This window comes from Papio anubis, chromosome 16 (assembly GCF_008728515.1).
Source record: "Papio anubis isolate 15944 chromosome 16, Panubis1.0, whole genome shotgun sequence".
Taxonomy (NCBI): Eukaryota; Metazoa; Chordata; class Mammalia; order Primates; family Cercopithecidae; genus Papio; species Papio anubis.
Genome location: NC_044991.1, coordinates 55,891,134 through 55,907,314, shown reverse-complemented (window position 1 = coordinate 55,907,314; position 16,181 = coordinate 55,891,134). Strand labels below are relative to the sequence as shown.

The 16,181-nt window shown below is 43.0% G+C and overlaps 1 protein-coding gene across 1 annotated transcript in view; it reads left to right on the top strand.

Annotated features, from left to right (window-relative positions):
- TMC2 (transmembrane channel like 2) overlaps window positions 1–16,181 on the top strand; it is a 102,152-nt gene that overhangs the window by 52,123 nt on the left and 33,848 nt on the right. Inside the window, exons 8-10 of the mRNA XM_021921184.2 lie at window positions 1,803–1,945; window positions 4,114–4,261; window positions 9,170–9,358. Of these exons, the coding sequence (XP_021776876.2) occupies window positions 1,803–1,945; window positions 4,114–4,261; window positions 9,170–9,358 (480 nt within the window). The remainder of the gene's footprint in view (window positions 1–1,802; window positions 1,946–4,113; window positions 4,262–9,169; window positions 9,359–16,181) is intronic.

Sequence of the window (16,181 nt, the reverse complement as noted above, 5' to 3'; positions counted from 1 at the left end):
TTTTATAAATAAAGGGTTTTAATTGACTCACAGTTCCGCAGGGCTGGGGAGGCCTCAAGAAACTTGCAATCATGGTGAAAGGCAAAGGGAAAGCAAGACACTTCTTACATGGCAGCAGAAGAGAGACAGCGCAGGGGAAATGCCAGACACTTATTAGAACAACCGGATCTCACCAGAACTCCCTCACTATCATGAGAACAGCATGGGGGAAACTGCCCCCATGATCCAATCACCTCCCACCAGGTCCCTCCCTCAACATCTGGAGATTGCAATTCAAGATGAGATTTGAGTGGGGACACAGAGCCAAACCATATCACCAGTTGAGAACCTTGGCTTTCATTCCATTTGGGAATGGGAATCAATGACTCTCTGAGGAGGAAGAAAATCAATGACTATCTGGACTGAGTAAGAAAAAGCCATGGAGTTTTTCATCCTTCGGGATTTCAAGGTGCTATTGCCAACGTACCAATGAACTTCCATTTGTGATTGTGAGGCCTAAAGATTGCGTGTGTAAGTGTGAAACAGTGGACTTAATTATTGAAAAACCAGTGCTTTAATCAAATAGGATCCCATCATTAGGCAAAATGCTTTTTTCCATGTCTTTTACCTTCACTTTGAATAATGTCCTCACTTTCCCAGGACTACTGTCAGAATCATCTACCTCTCCTCCCTGCCTTGGCTTGGCTCCTAAAATTTCCATTCCCTTTGTTGCTGGAGTGATCTTTATTAAATGCAGATCTGACCCTGTCACTCCCCTACCTCAAATTTTCATTGATTCTCATTCCCAGCGGAATAAAAGCCAGTGTTCTTAATTGGGTTTACAAAACAACTGTTCATGACCAGGCTGCTCCCTACCTCTCCAGTCCCATGTCCATGTAATACCTCACACTTTAGTGCCCCAATGCCACCGAGCTTTGGGGAAGTCCCTGCATGCATCACACACTGTCATTGCCTCTCTGCCTTTGCTTATGGCCCTCTGCCTGCAGCACTCTTCCCTCCTTTGTGGGCTTCATACCCCCATGCCTCTGGAGGCTTAGTCTGCAGCTCCAAGGGCTTGCTGAGGCTGGGAGGCATGGTTGTAGTGCCTCCCACAGCAAGTCATTGCTGCTGCCATCCTTCACTCTCAAAGTCAGATTGGAAACCCTTCAGAAAGTTATTTGGAACAGGGGTTCCCAACTATACTATTACTAAGGAGTCCTTTATTCCTTTTTTTTTTTTTTTTTAAAGACAGAGTCTCCCTCTGTTGCCCAGGTTGGAGTGCGGGGGCATGATCTCTGCTCACTGCAACCTCCACCTCCCAGGTACAAGTGATTCTCCTGCCTCAGCCTCCCAAATAGCTGAGATTACAGGCGCCTACTATCACACCTGGCAAATTTTTGTATTTTTAGTAGAGATGAGGTTTCACCACGTTGGCCAGGTTGGTCATGAACTCCTGGCCTCAAGTGATCTGCCCACTTCAGCCTCCCAAAGTGCTGGGATTACAGGCGTGAGCCACAGTGCCCAACCCCCATCCCTGATTTTATCCCAAATGTTAACAACACTCTCCTCTCCCTCCCATGTCTCCATGTACTCTGTGTAATGAGGAAATAGAAAGAATGAAGAAGAGAAAGAAGGGGAGACATGGAGGGGCTCTGGAGCTACTGGAGGAGGTGAAGGGAAGAGCAAGAACATCTGGAACTCTTCCTTTGGCCCCTTAGACTCAGTTAAGACTCTGAGAAAGAAATCCCTGGTAGAATGGACGTGTCTGGTGACCACCAGCTCTGAGCTTATCAACCCAAAGCATTTGGCTTTGCTGTCCCCAGGGCTATATCAAGTACTCTGCACTCTTCTATGGCTACTACAACAACCAGAGGACCATCGGGTGGCTGAGGTACCGGCTGCCTATGGCTTACTTTATGGTGGGGGTCAGCGTGTTCGGCTACAGCCTGATGATTGTTATTCGATCGTAAGTATGACCATATCATCTATAGGCTTTGACTTCACAGCCACAGCTCACTCCCCTGGCCACTCTATGCCTACCTCCCTTCTGGTGGGGCATTCAGAGAGAAAACAAGAAATGAACACAGAAAGCATATGTACATTATAATTTTTGGTATGAAAGACATGAACCAGGTCATGTGGGTTGTTCTGGGAAACAGGATTGAAACTACCCCTTTGGATGAGGCTGAGAACGCCAGCCATGCTGAAATTCTGGGGAGCAGCATTTTAGACAAAAGAAGAGCATATGCAAAGGCCCTGAGGCAGCAAATAGCATAGTGTTTGCCCCAAACTGCCAAAAGGCCAGTGTGGCTTGAGAGGGAGCATAGTACCTGGTAAGGTAGGGCTGGAGGTTTGTCAGGCCTGTTTCTGCTTTTCTCCAGAGCTCAGCTTCCTCCAAAAAACTCTTCTGCTCCTCCAAACTCTACCTTGTGTGTCAGAACCAAGGCTGGCATATAGAAAGATACAACCAATAAACTTATACTAAATAAACATATGTGGCAATGATTAACCATGGCGGCCTCTCTGGCCCCAACTCTACTTGTCTCTGTGGTCAGAAGTGGCCTTTTAATATGTCTGTAACACTTAATTCATATTCTCTGAAGAAAAAAACGTGGCCCAGCCCATGGATTGATCGCCTTCTTCAGAATCAGGGGACCCCATCAGCTGTGGCTGGGGGTTGCGGGGTGGAAGGCACTGTCTCCTACACAAACCTATCCACCCGGGTCCGCTCTCCCTTCAGCACAGACATGAGGGGTCGCTTCTCCCAAAACAGTGTGGGTGGCTGTGCCTCCAGGAGAGGAGTGGAGCTCTGGGTAGAGTGAAGCCTGGGTAGAGCCCCTGAAAGGGCAATGGGGACGCGGGGCTTGGCTTTCTACCACATGGTCTCAGGCGGAAATGCTGCTGTTCACAAGGCCCTGCCCATCACCCAACAGTGACCACTGGGTGATCTCGGACTGCACAGCGCTATCAGGCAAAAGGAACAGAACAAGGAGACAGGTGTGCTTTTATTCTTAGCCCTCATGTTGTTGCTTTTTCCATGTTCTCACCCCAGATAAGTATAGAAATAGGGAATGTTTTTGTGACAAACCAAAAAAGCTAACTAAGCCCTGTGGAACAGCAAATCCAGAAAGCCAACATATTAGGGAAGATGACAAACCCCTCCCTGTATCTTACAGCACCCCTGCTTGGAATTCTGTGATTCCCACAGGGTCAAACTCTAGGGAGCATAGGTTGAAGACAGGTAGGATGAAATAGGAAGGTCCAAAGTGCTTTCAGCCAAACTTGCTTAAGAAAAGGATATATGACCTGATTGTATTAGGATGGTGCAAAAGTAATTGATGGTTTTGAAATTAAAAGTAGTACCAGGCCAGGTGTGGTGGCTCACACTTGTAATCCCAGCACTTTGGGAGGCCGAGGCAGGCAGATCACCTGAGGTCAGGAATTCAAGACCAGCCTGGCCAACATGGCAAAACCCCATCTCTACCAAAAATACAAAAAAATTAGCCAGGTGTCGTGGTAGGTGCTTGTAATCCCAGCTACTCAGGAGGCTGAGACAGGAGAATCGCTTGAACCTGGGAAGCGGAGGCTGCAGTGAGCCAAGATCAGACCACTGCACTCCAGCCTGGATGACAGAGCGAGACTCTATTACCAAAAACAAAACAAAAAAAAAGTAGCACAACAAAATAGCACCAGCCACCTCAGCGTGTTTTGCATTTTATATCAGAAATATATATAGATATGTTCTATCCAAGCAAATAGATGGCGTAGAAGGGAATGCTCTTTTGAGAATAGACTCCCAGTAAAGAGTTCTCAAACTGCATTTGCAGGTGAGTCAAGCCACAGGAAATTAGGTATAGGGAAGAAAACATGGTCACGTGTCCTGTCTCCTGCAGGCCTTTTATTACCTAACTGACACCATGTGTGCTTGCAGGGGACTCTGAATTTGTGGGGAAAGGTGCCCTGACTATCCTAAAAGCTGTCTTGGTTCAAGTCCCTGCCTGGCTTGTTTTGTCGCTGAATGTCAGCTACCTGTTCATCTGTTACCTGTGTCCAAGACTGGCTTAGACCAAGATTCCCTGGGGGTGACACAGCAGAAAGAGGGCAGACGTTGCAACAGTCCTGTGTGCCCTACAGGATGGCCAGCAATACCCAAGGAAGCACAGGCGAAGGGGAGAGTGACAACTTCACATTCAGCTTCAAGATGTTCACCAGCTGGGACTACCTGATCGGGAATTCAGAGACAGCTGACAACAAATATGCTTCCATCACCACCAGCTTCAAGGTAGTCACCCCAGGGCAGTTCCCACTTCCGGGGGAACTCTAGGTCCCTCTGATCATTGAAAGACTTCTCCCAGCTGGGACATAGAAAATAAGGTCCTCAAATAATTTGTGGCAAGAGCCTTCCCAGAAATGTGAGCCCAGTTTTCAAGCCCTTAAGTAAGAATGCTCGTGGCTGGTACCCACTGCCTGTTTCCTTCCTTCCTTCCTTCCTTCCTTCCTTCCTTCCTTCCTTCCTTCCTTCCTTCCTTCCTTCCTTCCTTCCTTCCTTCCTTCCTTCCTTCCTTCCTTCCTTCCTTCCCCTTCCTTCCCTTTCTTTTTCTTTCCTTTCTTTTTCTTTCCTTTCTTTCTTTCCTTCCTTCTTCCTTCCTTCCTTCCTTCCTTCCTTCCTTCAGCTTCCAGCATCTTTCTTTCTTTCTTTCTTTCTTTTCTTTCTGCTTTCTTTCTCTTTCTTTCTTTTCTTTCTTTCTTTCTTTCTTTTTTCTTTCCTTCTTTCTTTCCTTCTTTCTTTCCTTCTTTCTTTCTTTCTTTCTTTCTTTCTTTCTTTCTTTTCTTTCTTTCTTTCTTTTTTTTTTTTTTTTTTTTTTTTTTCAATGTCTCTCTCCCATTGCCCAGGCTGGAGTGCAGTGGTGTGCTCTCAGCACACTACAACCTCTGCCTCCTAGGCTTAAGCGATGCTCCTGCCTCAGCCTCCCGAGTAGCTGGGACTACAGGTGCCTGCCACCATGGCCAGCTAATCTTGTGTGTGTGTGTGTGTGTGTGTGTGTATTTTTAGTAGAGATGGGGTTTCACCATGTTGGCCAGGCTGGTCTTGAACTCCTGACCTCAAGTGATCCGCCCTCCTCCATCTCCCAAAGTGCTGGGATTACAGACATGAGCCACCACGCCCAGCCTGTCTGTTTCTTAATATGACAGAGTATCCTGGATGCTGAGACCTGGTGCTGCCTGTTTCTACATGAAACACCTTTCTGCTGGAATAAGTGGAAGGATGCATTTGGGGAAAGCATTTCTCAACCTTTTCTGCGTGCTAGAATCACCCAAGGAGCTTAAAAGGTCTCCTGGGATCCACTAACAGAGACTCTGATATAACTGGCCTGGAGTGGGGTCCTGACATTGATTTTTCAAAAACTCCCCAAGTGATTAGAATACCCAGAAAGAGTTGAGAATCCTGGTTTGGAGGTGTGGGAATAAAGAATTCAACCCTGATGGCTGCACCAAAATCTCAGAAATCACCACTGAATAACTTATTCATGTAACCAAACACCACCTGTTCCCCAGAAAACTGTTGAAATGAAAAAAAAAAAAAAAAGGATTTGAACTTGGTAGTTGGAAAATAACAAAGAGAGAGAAAGGGAGACAGAGTGAAAGCTTGGTGATGGAAGGCTAGCAATATGGTCTGTGCAGATCAGTCCTACAGGGGCTGAGGTGGGCAAACCTTTGCAAGTATGTAGGATTCTGACTGAGAGGGTTCCTTCACAGACCTTGCCTCTACTTTATTTATTTATTTATTTATTTATTTATTTATTTATTTATTGAGACAGAGTGTCGCTCTGTCACCCAGGCTGGAGTGTAGTGGCAAAATCTCAGTTCACTGCAACCTCCGGCTCCCGGGTTCAAGTGATTCTCCTGCTTCAGCCTCTTGAGTAGCTGGGATTACAGGTGCACGCCACCACGCCCGGCTAATTTTTTTTTATTTTTAGTAGAGTCATGGTTTCACCACGTTGGCCAGGCTGATCTCAAACTCCTGACCTCAAGTGATCTGCCCGCCTTGGCCTCCCAAAGTGCTGGGATTACAAGTGTGAGCCACCATGCCCGGCCCATGTCTCTACTTTAAAATCACAATTTATTTTCTAAACAAGAGATTTTAAAAATATATATATGAAGTGCTGCTGACAAAGTTTCCATCATTGTCCAGTGAGACTGGGTGTTGTTTATTTATGCGACTGGTATAAAAACAGGCATGGGGCATTCTGAAAACAAAACAAAACACAGTTCCATGAGATTATGAAAGAGCCAGAAAGTTTCCTGTGTGTACATGTCCAAAAAAAAGTACAACAAAGCAGAAAAGCCCTTCTGAGGGTGCATGATAAATAAAGGACAACTGTAGAGTTCTAAGTTGCAGTTGAAACATATGTATAATTGAGTGGTTGGGTTTGCATATTAAAAAAACAAAAAGTATTTTTAGTAGAGATGGGGTTTTACCATTTTGGCCAGGCTGGTCTCGAACTCCTGACCTCAAATGATCCACCTGCCAATCCCAGCTACTTGGGAGGCTGAGGCAAGAGAATCGCTTGAATCCAAAAGGCAGAAGGTGCGGTGAGCCAAGATCGCACCACTGCATTCCAGCCTGAGTGACAGAGTGAGACTCTGACTCAAAATGAATGAATGAATGAATGAATGAATGAGATGTTTAAAAAAAAAAGATGAAATTAACCCTATGTTTCTTTCAATCCACATACAAATAATTTCTTTACAAGAGAGGTTTGAGGAGGCCTATAGAACTATAGCTCATATAAAATAACCATCCAGCTGGGAAGCAAATGAATGAAGGCCAAAGTTGTAATGCTGAAGCACTGCACATTGTACTTTGCCCCTGTGATTGTAAAAACCATTCCAAGTTCTTCCTTTTTTCTTCTTTAATCAATTTTTTTTTTTTTTTTTTTTTTTTTTTTGAGACAAGGTCTCACTCCGGCTGGAGTGCCGTGCTCAGTTAAATTTTTCTATTTTTTGTAGAGATGGGGTCTTTCACTATGTTGCCCAGGCTGGTCTCAAATTCCTGGCGTCAAGCAATCCTCCCTCCTTGGCCTCCCAAAGCACTGGGATTACAGGTGTGAGCCACTGCATCCAGCTCCCATGTCAAGTTCTTTATGGCTCAATATTTCTCCTGTCTGATCAGTTTCCCCCAGGACCTAGCGAAGCTCACATTTACACTGCAACTGTGCTTGGTTCTCTTTTCTTTGTCCCTCTCCTCTCTTGAATTCCTTCCTGCTGTCCACTGACTGATGCCTGCAGATGGCAGGGACACCCACTAGGAAAAGGGCTTGAGCTCAGCAACTCACAGCATGGGTTTCCCAGCCTAGAGCCCAGTGGGCTTTGTAGTGCATGGAGCAGGGAGCTGACCCTGTCTCCTCTCCTTCTTCTTATAGCAATGGGGGGCTTATGGCCACTTCCATCCAAAGCCAGGGTAGGGGTGATTGGGGGCTTCGACTTTTCCTCCAGGACTGTGAGAAAGGGACAAAGGAGATCAATGTCTTTGAAACACTTTGAACATGTGAGAAGTAAAATGACTTCTTTTGTGAGTTTATTAAAAGAGACATAATATACTTGTATAACAGAATACAGGTGAAAATTCTGTGAATTAAGACTTTGGGGTCTGGGAGAGTTCATTTTTCATCCTGGTTCTACCACTTACTCTCTGTGTCTAGGGCACAAGTTTAATAATCAAAAATCAATTTTTATATACTAACAGAAAACAATTAGAAAATAAGTTTAAGGCCAGGCACAGTGGCTCATACCTGTAATCCCCACACTTTGGGAGGCTGAGACAGGTGGATCACCTGAGGTCAAGAGTTCGAGACCAGCTTGGACAACATAGAGAAACCCTGCCTGTACTAAAGATAGAAAAAATAGCCGGGTGTAGTGGTGGGCATCTCTAATTCCAGCTACTCAGGAGACTGAGGCAGAAGAATCGCTTGAACATAGGAGGCAGAGGTTGCAGTGAGCTGAGATCACGCCATGCACTCCAGCCTAGGCGACACAGTGAGACTCTGTCTCAAAAAAAAAAAAAAAGAAAGAAAGAAAGAAAAAAAAAAAGAAAAAAAGTTTAATTTCTATTGATAATAGTACCCAAAAAAAACATAAAATTCCTAAGTATAAATTTAGCCAAAATAATGTACAAGACCATTACACCAAAAGTATAAAATAATGCTGAAAGAAATTAAGAAACCCTAAGTAAATGGAAGATACACTATGCTGATGGATTAGAACAGAGGTTGGCAAACTATGGCCCACAGGCCAAATCCAGCCTACTGCCTACTTTTACAAATAAAGTTTTATCGAAACAAAGCATTCCAATGTATTTACACCTTGTCTATGGTCGCTTTCATGCCACAATGGTTGAGTGGTTGTGAGACAGATCATATGACCAGCAAACCAAAAATACTATCTAGCTTTTTATAAAATGAGTTTGCCAACCCTCGATTAGAAGACTCAATATTTTAAGATTCAGTTGGAATCTATTTGACCTATAGACTTAGTCCCAATCAGTTACTGAAATCTCTCTGGGCCTTAGGGTCTGTAATATGGGCAATAACAGTAACTATTCTACTGGTTTGTTGCTGGGATTAAGAGGGACAATGCAACCGGGCACAGTGGCTCATGCCTGTAATCCCAGCAGCTTGGGAAACTGAGGCAGGCAGATCACCTAAGATCAGGAGATCGAGACTGGTCTGACCAACATGGAGAAACCCCATCTCTGCTAAAAATATAAAATTAGCCAGGGGTGGTGGCGCATGCCTGTAATCCCAGCTACTCGGGAGGCTGAGGCAGAAGAATCACTTGAACCCAGGAGGTGGTGAGCCGAGATTGTGCCATTGCACTCCCACCTGGGCAACAAGAGCAAAACTCCGTCTCAGAAAAGAAAAAAAGAGGGACAATGCATGGAAAGTACCATGTCTGACTCATGGTGACTATTTAAGAAATCTAAGTTTTTCTTATACGTACTGGAATAGCAGTAACAACAAACGTATTTTTTACAGAAAATAATTCTCCATAGGGCACAGGGCATTACATCATCTCCTCTGTATTACTTCATTTCTGGAAATACAGAAAGTACTATTTTCAGGGACCCAACAGCCATGGTTCTGGCATTTCTGGCCTGACATTTATGCACCTCTCATTTTCACACATTAAGGAATCAATAGTGGATGAACAAGAGAGTAACAAAGAAGAAAATATCCATCTGACAAGATTTCTTCGTGTCCTGGCCAACTTTCTCATCATCTGCTGTTTGTGTGGAAGTGGGTACCTCATTTACTTTGTGGTGAAGCGATCCCAGCAATTCTCCAAAATGCAGAATGTTAGCTGGTATGAAAGGAATGAGGTAAGAACACATCTCTGATGAAGTGAAGGTTGACGGCAAATACTGAAAATCACTGGTTCCTATGCCATTCATTTGATTTATTGAAAGTCTGGATTATAGGCTTATTTTAATAAGTGAAATTACATCCCTTTCCAGTCAAATAGCATGAATATCCTGAACAAAACGTCACCTGTTATTAGGTTTTCGGAACTGGCTTTTACAACTAGAAAAAGTGGATTAGCAACTGGATAGCCAACTGTACAACACCAATTATTAACGAGGTGATCCTTTCCTCACAGCTTTGCAGTTCCTTACGTCGTAAATCAAGTGCTTATTAATGCATTGGTGTGATTCTGGGCTCTCTTTTCTATTCCTATTTGTCTATTCCTGCACAAATAAGAAACTGATATACTATGCATTTACACTATGTCTTAATATCTGATAGAGTGAGTTTTCTCATCAAGCTCCACAATAAAATGCATTAAGGTTTTATTGTGATAACATAGAATCCATAAACCTCTTTTGGGAATTTGAAATCTGTGGTCATTTGTGAAAATGACTACAAATTCGTCCTGTCATTTTATGCACATCCCTTTGCTTTCCTTTGCACATTCATGAAGAGGTGGCATCTGTGTCCCCCATCTTTTGAATCCACCTTAGCTTGGTCATGTGAGTTGGTTTAGCCAATGCAACAATAGCAACCATGAAACGTGCAGAGATTTGAAAAGTGCTTGTGTATTGAGACTTGCTCTTTTATTGCTTTTGGAAACCCTCACACCTCCATCATGTGAATAATCTCTGGCTAGCCTCCTGAATGATGAGACACATGGTCCATCTCCCCACCCTGGCCAATAGCCAGTAAACCACCAGATATTTGAATGGAGCCATCAGCTATCAGCAGGTAAGGCCAACAAAAGAACCACCCAGTTAAGTCCAGTTAAAAAAAAAAAATGCTGCCCCACAGAATCATGAGCTAGATAAATTAATAATAAGAAAGAGTTTATCTTGCATTCAAACTGCAATTTTAAAAAAAGAAGACAGCCTATCTTCTCCCAACAAAGCAAGAAAGGATATAAAAAAGGAAATATGGAATTGATAGGAGGACAAATATAAAGCACAAAATCAGATTTAAATCTAAATATATCAGTGATTCTAACAGATGTAAATGGATTTGATGCTACAGTTTGAAGACAATAATAATTAGATCAAAAACTTAAAGCTATGTGCTATTTATAATTAACTCATCTAAAACATCAGGACACAGAAAGGTTTAAAATAAAAGAATGGGGCCGGTGGTTTCTGCTAAGGGTGGCCTAGGTTATTTGGATCAAGTAACCAATTAAAAGCACTAAAAATGCTGGTTTAAAGAAAAAGCAGACCTTGAAAACACTGAGGATCTGAAAACACAGTGAGAGACTCCCAAGACCAATTTTAAGTGAAAGCCTGTGACCAGAAATATAAGGGGAGTATCAGTGCCAAGTCTCTTATGCTCTGAAGGCAAATGCTGACTTTTCAAACACTTGTTCCTGTGCTCTAGTTCCATCCCACTAGGGCCAGCGTCTTAGCCTGTGTTGGGTTAATTAGGTTCCTTCAGCCTTGATGTGGTGACTCTGTCCTAAGGTGGGAAGTTTCAGTTCATTTCAGGAAATACCAGGCAGCAGCAGGTGTTCACTTATCACCTCAGTTCACTATATACATGCTTATCACTTTGAGAGGGGGTGGAACAACTTCACTATGGGCTTAATGCTTTTTGACATAACTGACTCCATTTTGAGACATTAGGATCACAAATTATGACGTATCAGTTTGCTAGGACTGTGATATTATTACATATTTCTTATTATATATTGGTCTGCTCCCAGTTTCTGGCACACAGCCCCTAAAACCCTTGGAATCTCTAGAGTGATCAGTGTTTTTGTGTACACCAGTAAGATGACTGGTGGCTGGAAGCTCCTGGATAACCTCTGCATGTGGGCTGGCTGCCAGGGGAACCAGTGATTAGAAAATTGGAACTTTCAGCTGTATCCCCTCACCTCCAGGGAGGGGAGAGGGGCTGAGGTTGAGTTGATCACCAATGGCCAGTGATTTAATCAATCATGACTACATAATGATGCCTCCATAAAAACCCAAAGGGCAGTGTTTGAAGAGCTTATGGGTTGCTGAACACGTGGAGTGTGGCAAGCCCAGAGGGTCTGGAAGCTCCAAGCACCTTGCCCATACCTTATCCTACGGATCTCTTCCACCTGGCCATTCCTGAGTTATAGCCTTTGAGATAAACAGATAATCTAGTAATTAAATTGTTTTCCTGAATGATTTGCTCACTCTAGCAAATGACCAAACCCAAGAAAGGGGTTGTGAGAATCTCTGCTTTATAGCCAAATCAGACAGAAGTTGCCAGTAACCTGGTGACCTAATACTTGTGATTGGCATCCAAAGTGGGGGCAGCCTTGTGGGACTGAGCCCTTCACCTGTGGAGTCTGTGCTCACTCTGGTTAGTGTCCTAATTGAATTGAATTTTACGCTACCCAGCTGGTATCAGAAAATTGGTTGGTATGGGGGAAAATGTGGTGTCAGAAGTGTCAAATGTGTCTGACACATTTGGTGTCAGAAGTGTCCTGGAAGTAAAGTGTTGAGAGTATAGAACAAAAAACATATAGGCTGCCACAACAAAGCACCACAGACAGAGTAGCTTAAACAACAGAAATGTATTTGCTCACCGTTCTGGAGGCCGGAAGTCCGAGATCAAGGAGTTGGCAGATTTGCTTTCTCCTGAGGCTTGCAGGGGCTGTCTTCTCCCGGTGTCCTTCTGTGACCTTTCTTCTGTGCATGTGCACGGAGACAGAGAGAGATGTCTGGTGTCTTTTCCTCTTCTTAGAAGAACACCAGTCTTATTGGATTAGGTCCCACCCTTGTGACCTCACTTAACCTTAATTACCTCCTTAAAGGCCCCATCTCCAAATAGTCACATTGAGAGTTACAGCTTCAAGATACAAATTTGTGGGAGGGGGAGGAGGAGACACGATTTAGTCCATAAAGTCCAAAGAGACAAAGTTTCCAAACCAGGACTTTTCCGTATTAGGAGGAGGGGAAAATCTCCCTAAGTTGACCTCACCACCTCTCTCCCAGGAGTTAAGGCATTCAAGGTATGGGTGAACCTGATCTGACCCTCCTCGCACCTCCAGTAACTACTGAGGGGGCAGCTTCCTGTTTAGGCTGGAAGTGGAAAAGAGAAGGAAAAGGTGCTGTCCCCAGAGCCTATGGCCTCAGACCTTCCACTGAGCAGACTTGTATCTGGGGCTCTCAGCCCTTGACTTTGGTTTGAAGCGTTGTAGATGGTAGTGTACCAGGCACCTGGCAGAACCAAGCTTAGAGCCTCTCTAATTCAGCATGTACATATCTAGGGTTCAAAGAACTCCATAAATAATTATTAAAGGTCAATGACCAGAAAGAAGTTATAGGTTACCTGGTATACAAGAAAATAAGGCAAAATGATAGACTTGCTCCTTTTACCTACATGCCAAGATTTATTTTCCTTTTTCTTTAAAGTCCATTAACTTTACTTAAGAATACGTCTTGGTGTTGGTCATTCTGGTTTGATATTCTCGGATACACAATGTGTTCTCTCTCTTTTTTTTTTTTTTTTTTTGAGATGAAGTCTCACTCTGTCGCCCAGGCTGGAGTGCAGTGGCATGATCTTGGCTCACTGCAATCGCCACCTCCCGGGTTCAAACAATTCTCTTGCCTCAGCCTCCTGAGTAGCTGGGATTACAGGTGCATGCCACCATGCCTGGCTAATTTTTGTATTTTTAGTAGAGATGGGGTTTCACCCTATTGGCCAGGCTGGTCTCGATCTCCTGACCTCAAATGATCTGCCCACCTCACCTCCCAAAGTGCTGAGATTACAGGTGTGAGCCACCATACCAGACCCCAAAGTTTTTTTAAATGTTAGGCAGATTCAAATCTTGTTTTTCATTTAAGGGAAGATTTATTGAATTACAGTTGTTTTAATTTGTTCTGTTCCCATGTTTGGGTTTTTTTCTTCAGGACCTCCTATTATACCTGTGTTGAATCTTCTTTGTCTCTCTTCAATACATCTCATTTTCTCTCAAATCCTATTAACTTCTTTCTTCATATATTTTTTACTTTTAAAATTCTCCCCCTTTTTATCTTTTTCTTGTAATTATCATTATGTTTTTTAATTGTGATTCTCTTAGGTATTCTTCAATTTTAATATAGTTTTCCCTTAATTTTTTTTTTTTTTTTTTTTGCAGTATTCTGTTACCAGTATTCTGGGTTTTTCTAATTTTTGTTTATATTGTTTTGTGACCTGTATTTTCTTAACATCTTTCAGTCTTCTGTTTTTGAATACTGATTATAATTTTTTTAACTGTTTTGTATAACTTACTTTTTGGTGCGTTTTCATTATCTGAAAGGATTTTAATCTACTTCTTGTTCTCTTTTCCTTGTAATAACTTTGTATGGGATTTGACCTAGAAAAAAACTTTTCTGCTGTTCATTTTCATATAAAATTAGTTTTGCTGAAGTTTTAGTGAGCCATGGTTCAGGAAAACTTTCCTAATTTAACAGAGCTCCCTCTTCCACTGTTTTTGTGAAGTCTTCAAAATATATGGTGGCTTGCTTTCTGAGAGCTCCTGCCTCTCATCCCTTTTCTACTTTTTATCTAGACCTTCCCATTCCTTTCTCTATATTCCCCCTGTCTGCTTAATTTCAATTCTATTCTCAGAATAGTCTCCTTCATGTTGTGCCCTGTCCTATTAGGGAGCTTGACTGATCAATTTCAAAAGTTCAAGAGGCCCAGGCTGTTTTAGCTCATCTCCAGATTAACCAAGAATGACCTTGCACTCACCTATTATCGGACTGAGCAGAGTTCCTCACAGTTTCAGCTGCTGTTCTCTGATTGTTCCACTATGCTTTTCATTGAGTACCTATTAGCCATTTTGACATCCTCCTGTTCTCAAATTCACTGGACACCCCACTGTTTTCTCTTGGCCTTCTCTCATCCAAACATGAATTCTGTAAGAACTTGTGGCTGTTGGTAATTTGTATTGTATTGTAACCACTTGTATTTAAGGATTCATTAGGACATCTAACTTTGATGTCTATGTGATTTTTCTTTTATTATTTAATTGCTTCATCCAGTTTTACATGAGAATTCAGGGAGATTCAAAAATCATGTTGTGGCTATCATTATCTTCCCAGAACTCCAAGTTATTATTTTTAGTATGAAGATGCATTCACCATGAAAACCATCATTTTCTCTTAGGATAAAGTCCTAGATGACTTTCCCTGACTTACCTTCCCAGTTGTACCTTTATTTTTCTTTATTATTATTATTTGAGATGAAGTCGCGCTCTGTCATCCAGGCTGGAATGCAGTGACACGATTTCAGTTCACTGCAACCTCCACCTCCTGAGTTCAAGTGATTCTCTTGCCTCAGCCTCCCAAGTAGCTGGGACTATAGGCACGCACCACAATACCTGGCTAATTTTTATATTTTTAGTAGAGACAAGGTTTTGCCATGTTGGCCAGGCTGGTCTCAAACTCCTGACCCCAGGTGATCCACCTGCCTCAGCTTCCCAAAGTGCTGGAATTACAGGCATGACCCACCACACCTAGCCACCAATTGTACCTTTAGTCACTCTTCCCATCTTCACTAAACTGCAGCAACATTGGCCTCTGTTCTGCTGAGATGCTTTCTCACACACTCTTGAATAATTTCAGGTATAAGTTTAAATGTTATATCCTTATTTCTATTATATACTTAATGTACTTACCCTTTGCAGCATTTTTACCTTTGTAATGATTATGTAATGATTAACTCATTATGGAATTATTTACATCAACTTTAAGTCCTTGTGGGCAGAGTGTGTATGACTTTTTATTCTTTGTTGCATCTTTAGAATTTGGCACAGTGACTCACACATAGTAAGTGCCTAATAAATGAGAGATGGAGGAAAGACAAAGGAGATAACTATTAACTGAATACCTACAATAGACCTCTATATGCATTATTTATGCCTCATAGCACCATGGCAGGATAGGCACCCTTAGTCCTAGTTTTTGCATAAATATCTGAGGACCAGAAAATTTAAGACACACACTTACTAGCAACGGAGTCAGGATTAGGACCCAGTACCTGTCCGGCTCTGAGTCTCTCTCTGGGGCCTCATTCCTGATTGCCTAAACTTACCTCTAACCTACTCTGGATCAGTGCAGCTGGACATCAACTCAGGCACTCCCAACAGTGGATTAGAGGCCCCAGTGTAGCTCCTGACCTGGTCAGAATGGGTTTAAGATATGGAAAGACAGGGACTTTGGGGGCCCCTCTGTAGGATGGGAGAACGGAGGAATAGAGTAAGAAGGGAAAAATGTCCCTTCCACAAAGCCTCACTGAGCTGTGAGAAGGACTCAAAAGATGCCCAAGATGAATTCTACTCTTAAGAGGATTGCAGTTTCCTTAGGATGCAGGCTTGACAAGAATAAACCAAAGCACAAACAACAGTAGGCAGGAATACCATGATCAAATAAGATGTTTTAGGTTACAGATAGAACTGTCCATGAGAGCTGAAGAGGTAGTGGAATTTTGTGGCAGAGAAGGGAATTAGGCTGAGCATTACACAAACATATAACGAAGGGCAGTGGTAGATATGGGGCAGTGATGGCTCTCCAGGTAAGAACTATATGGACAGGTATGGAGATGATGAGAAACCAAGCCAAGGGTTGGTGTGAGAGAGTGGGAGAGTCAGGACAAGCCTAGAAGAGCTGACCAACTTGCAATTTGGTCAACAGTTCAGGGATTTACTTTCCACTGGGTGAGCAGTTA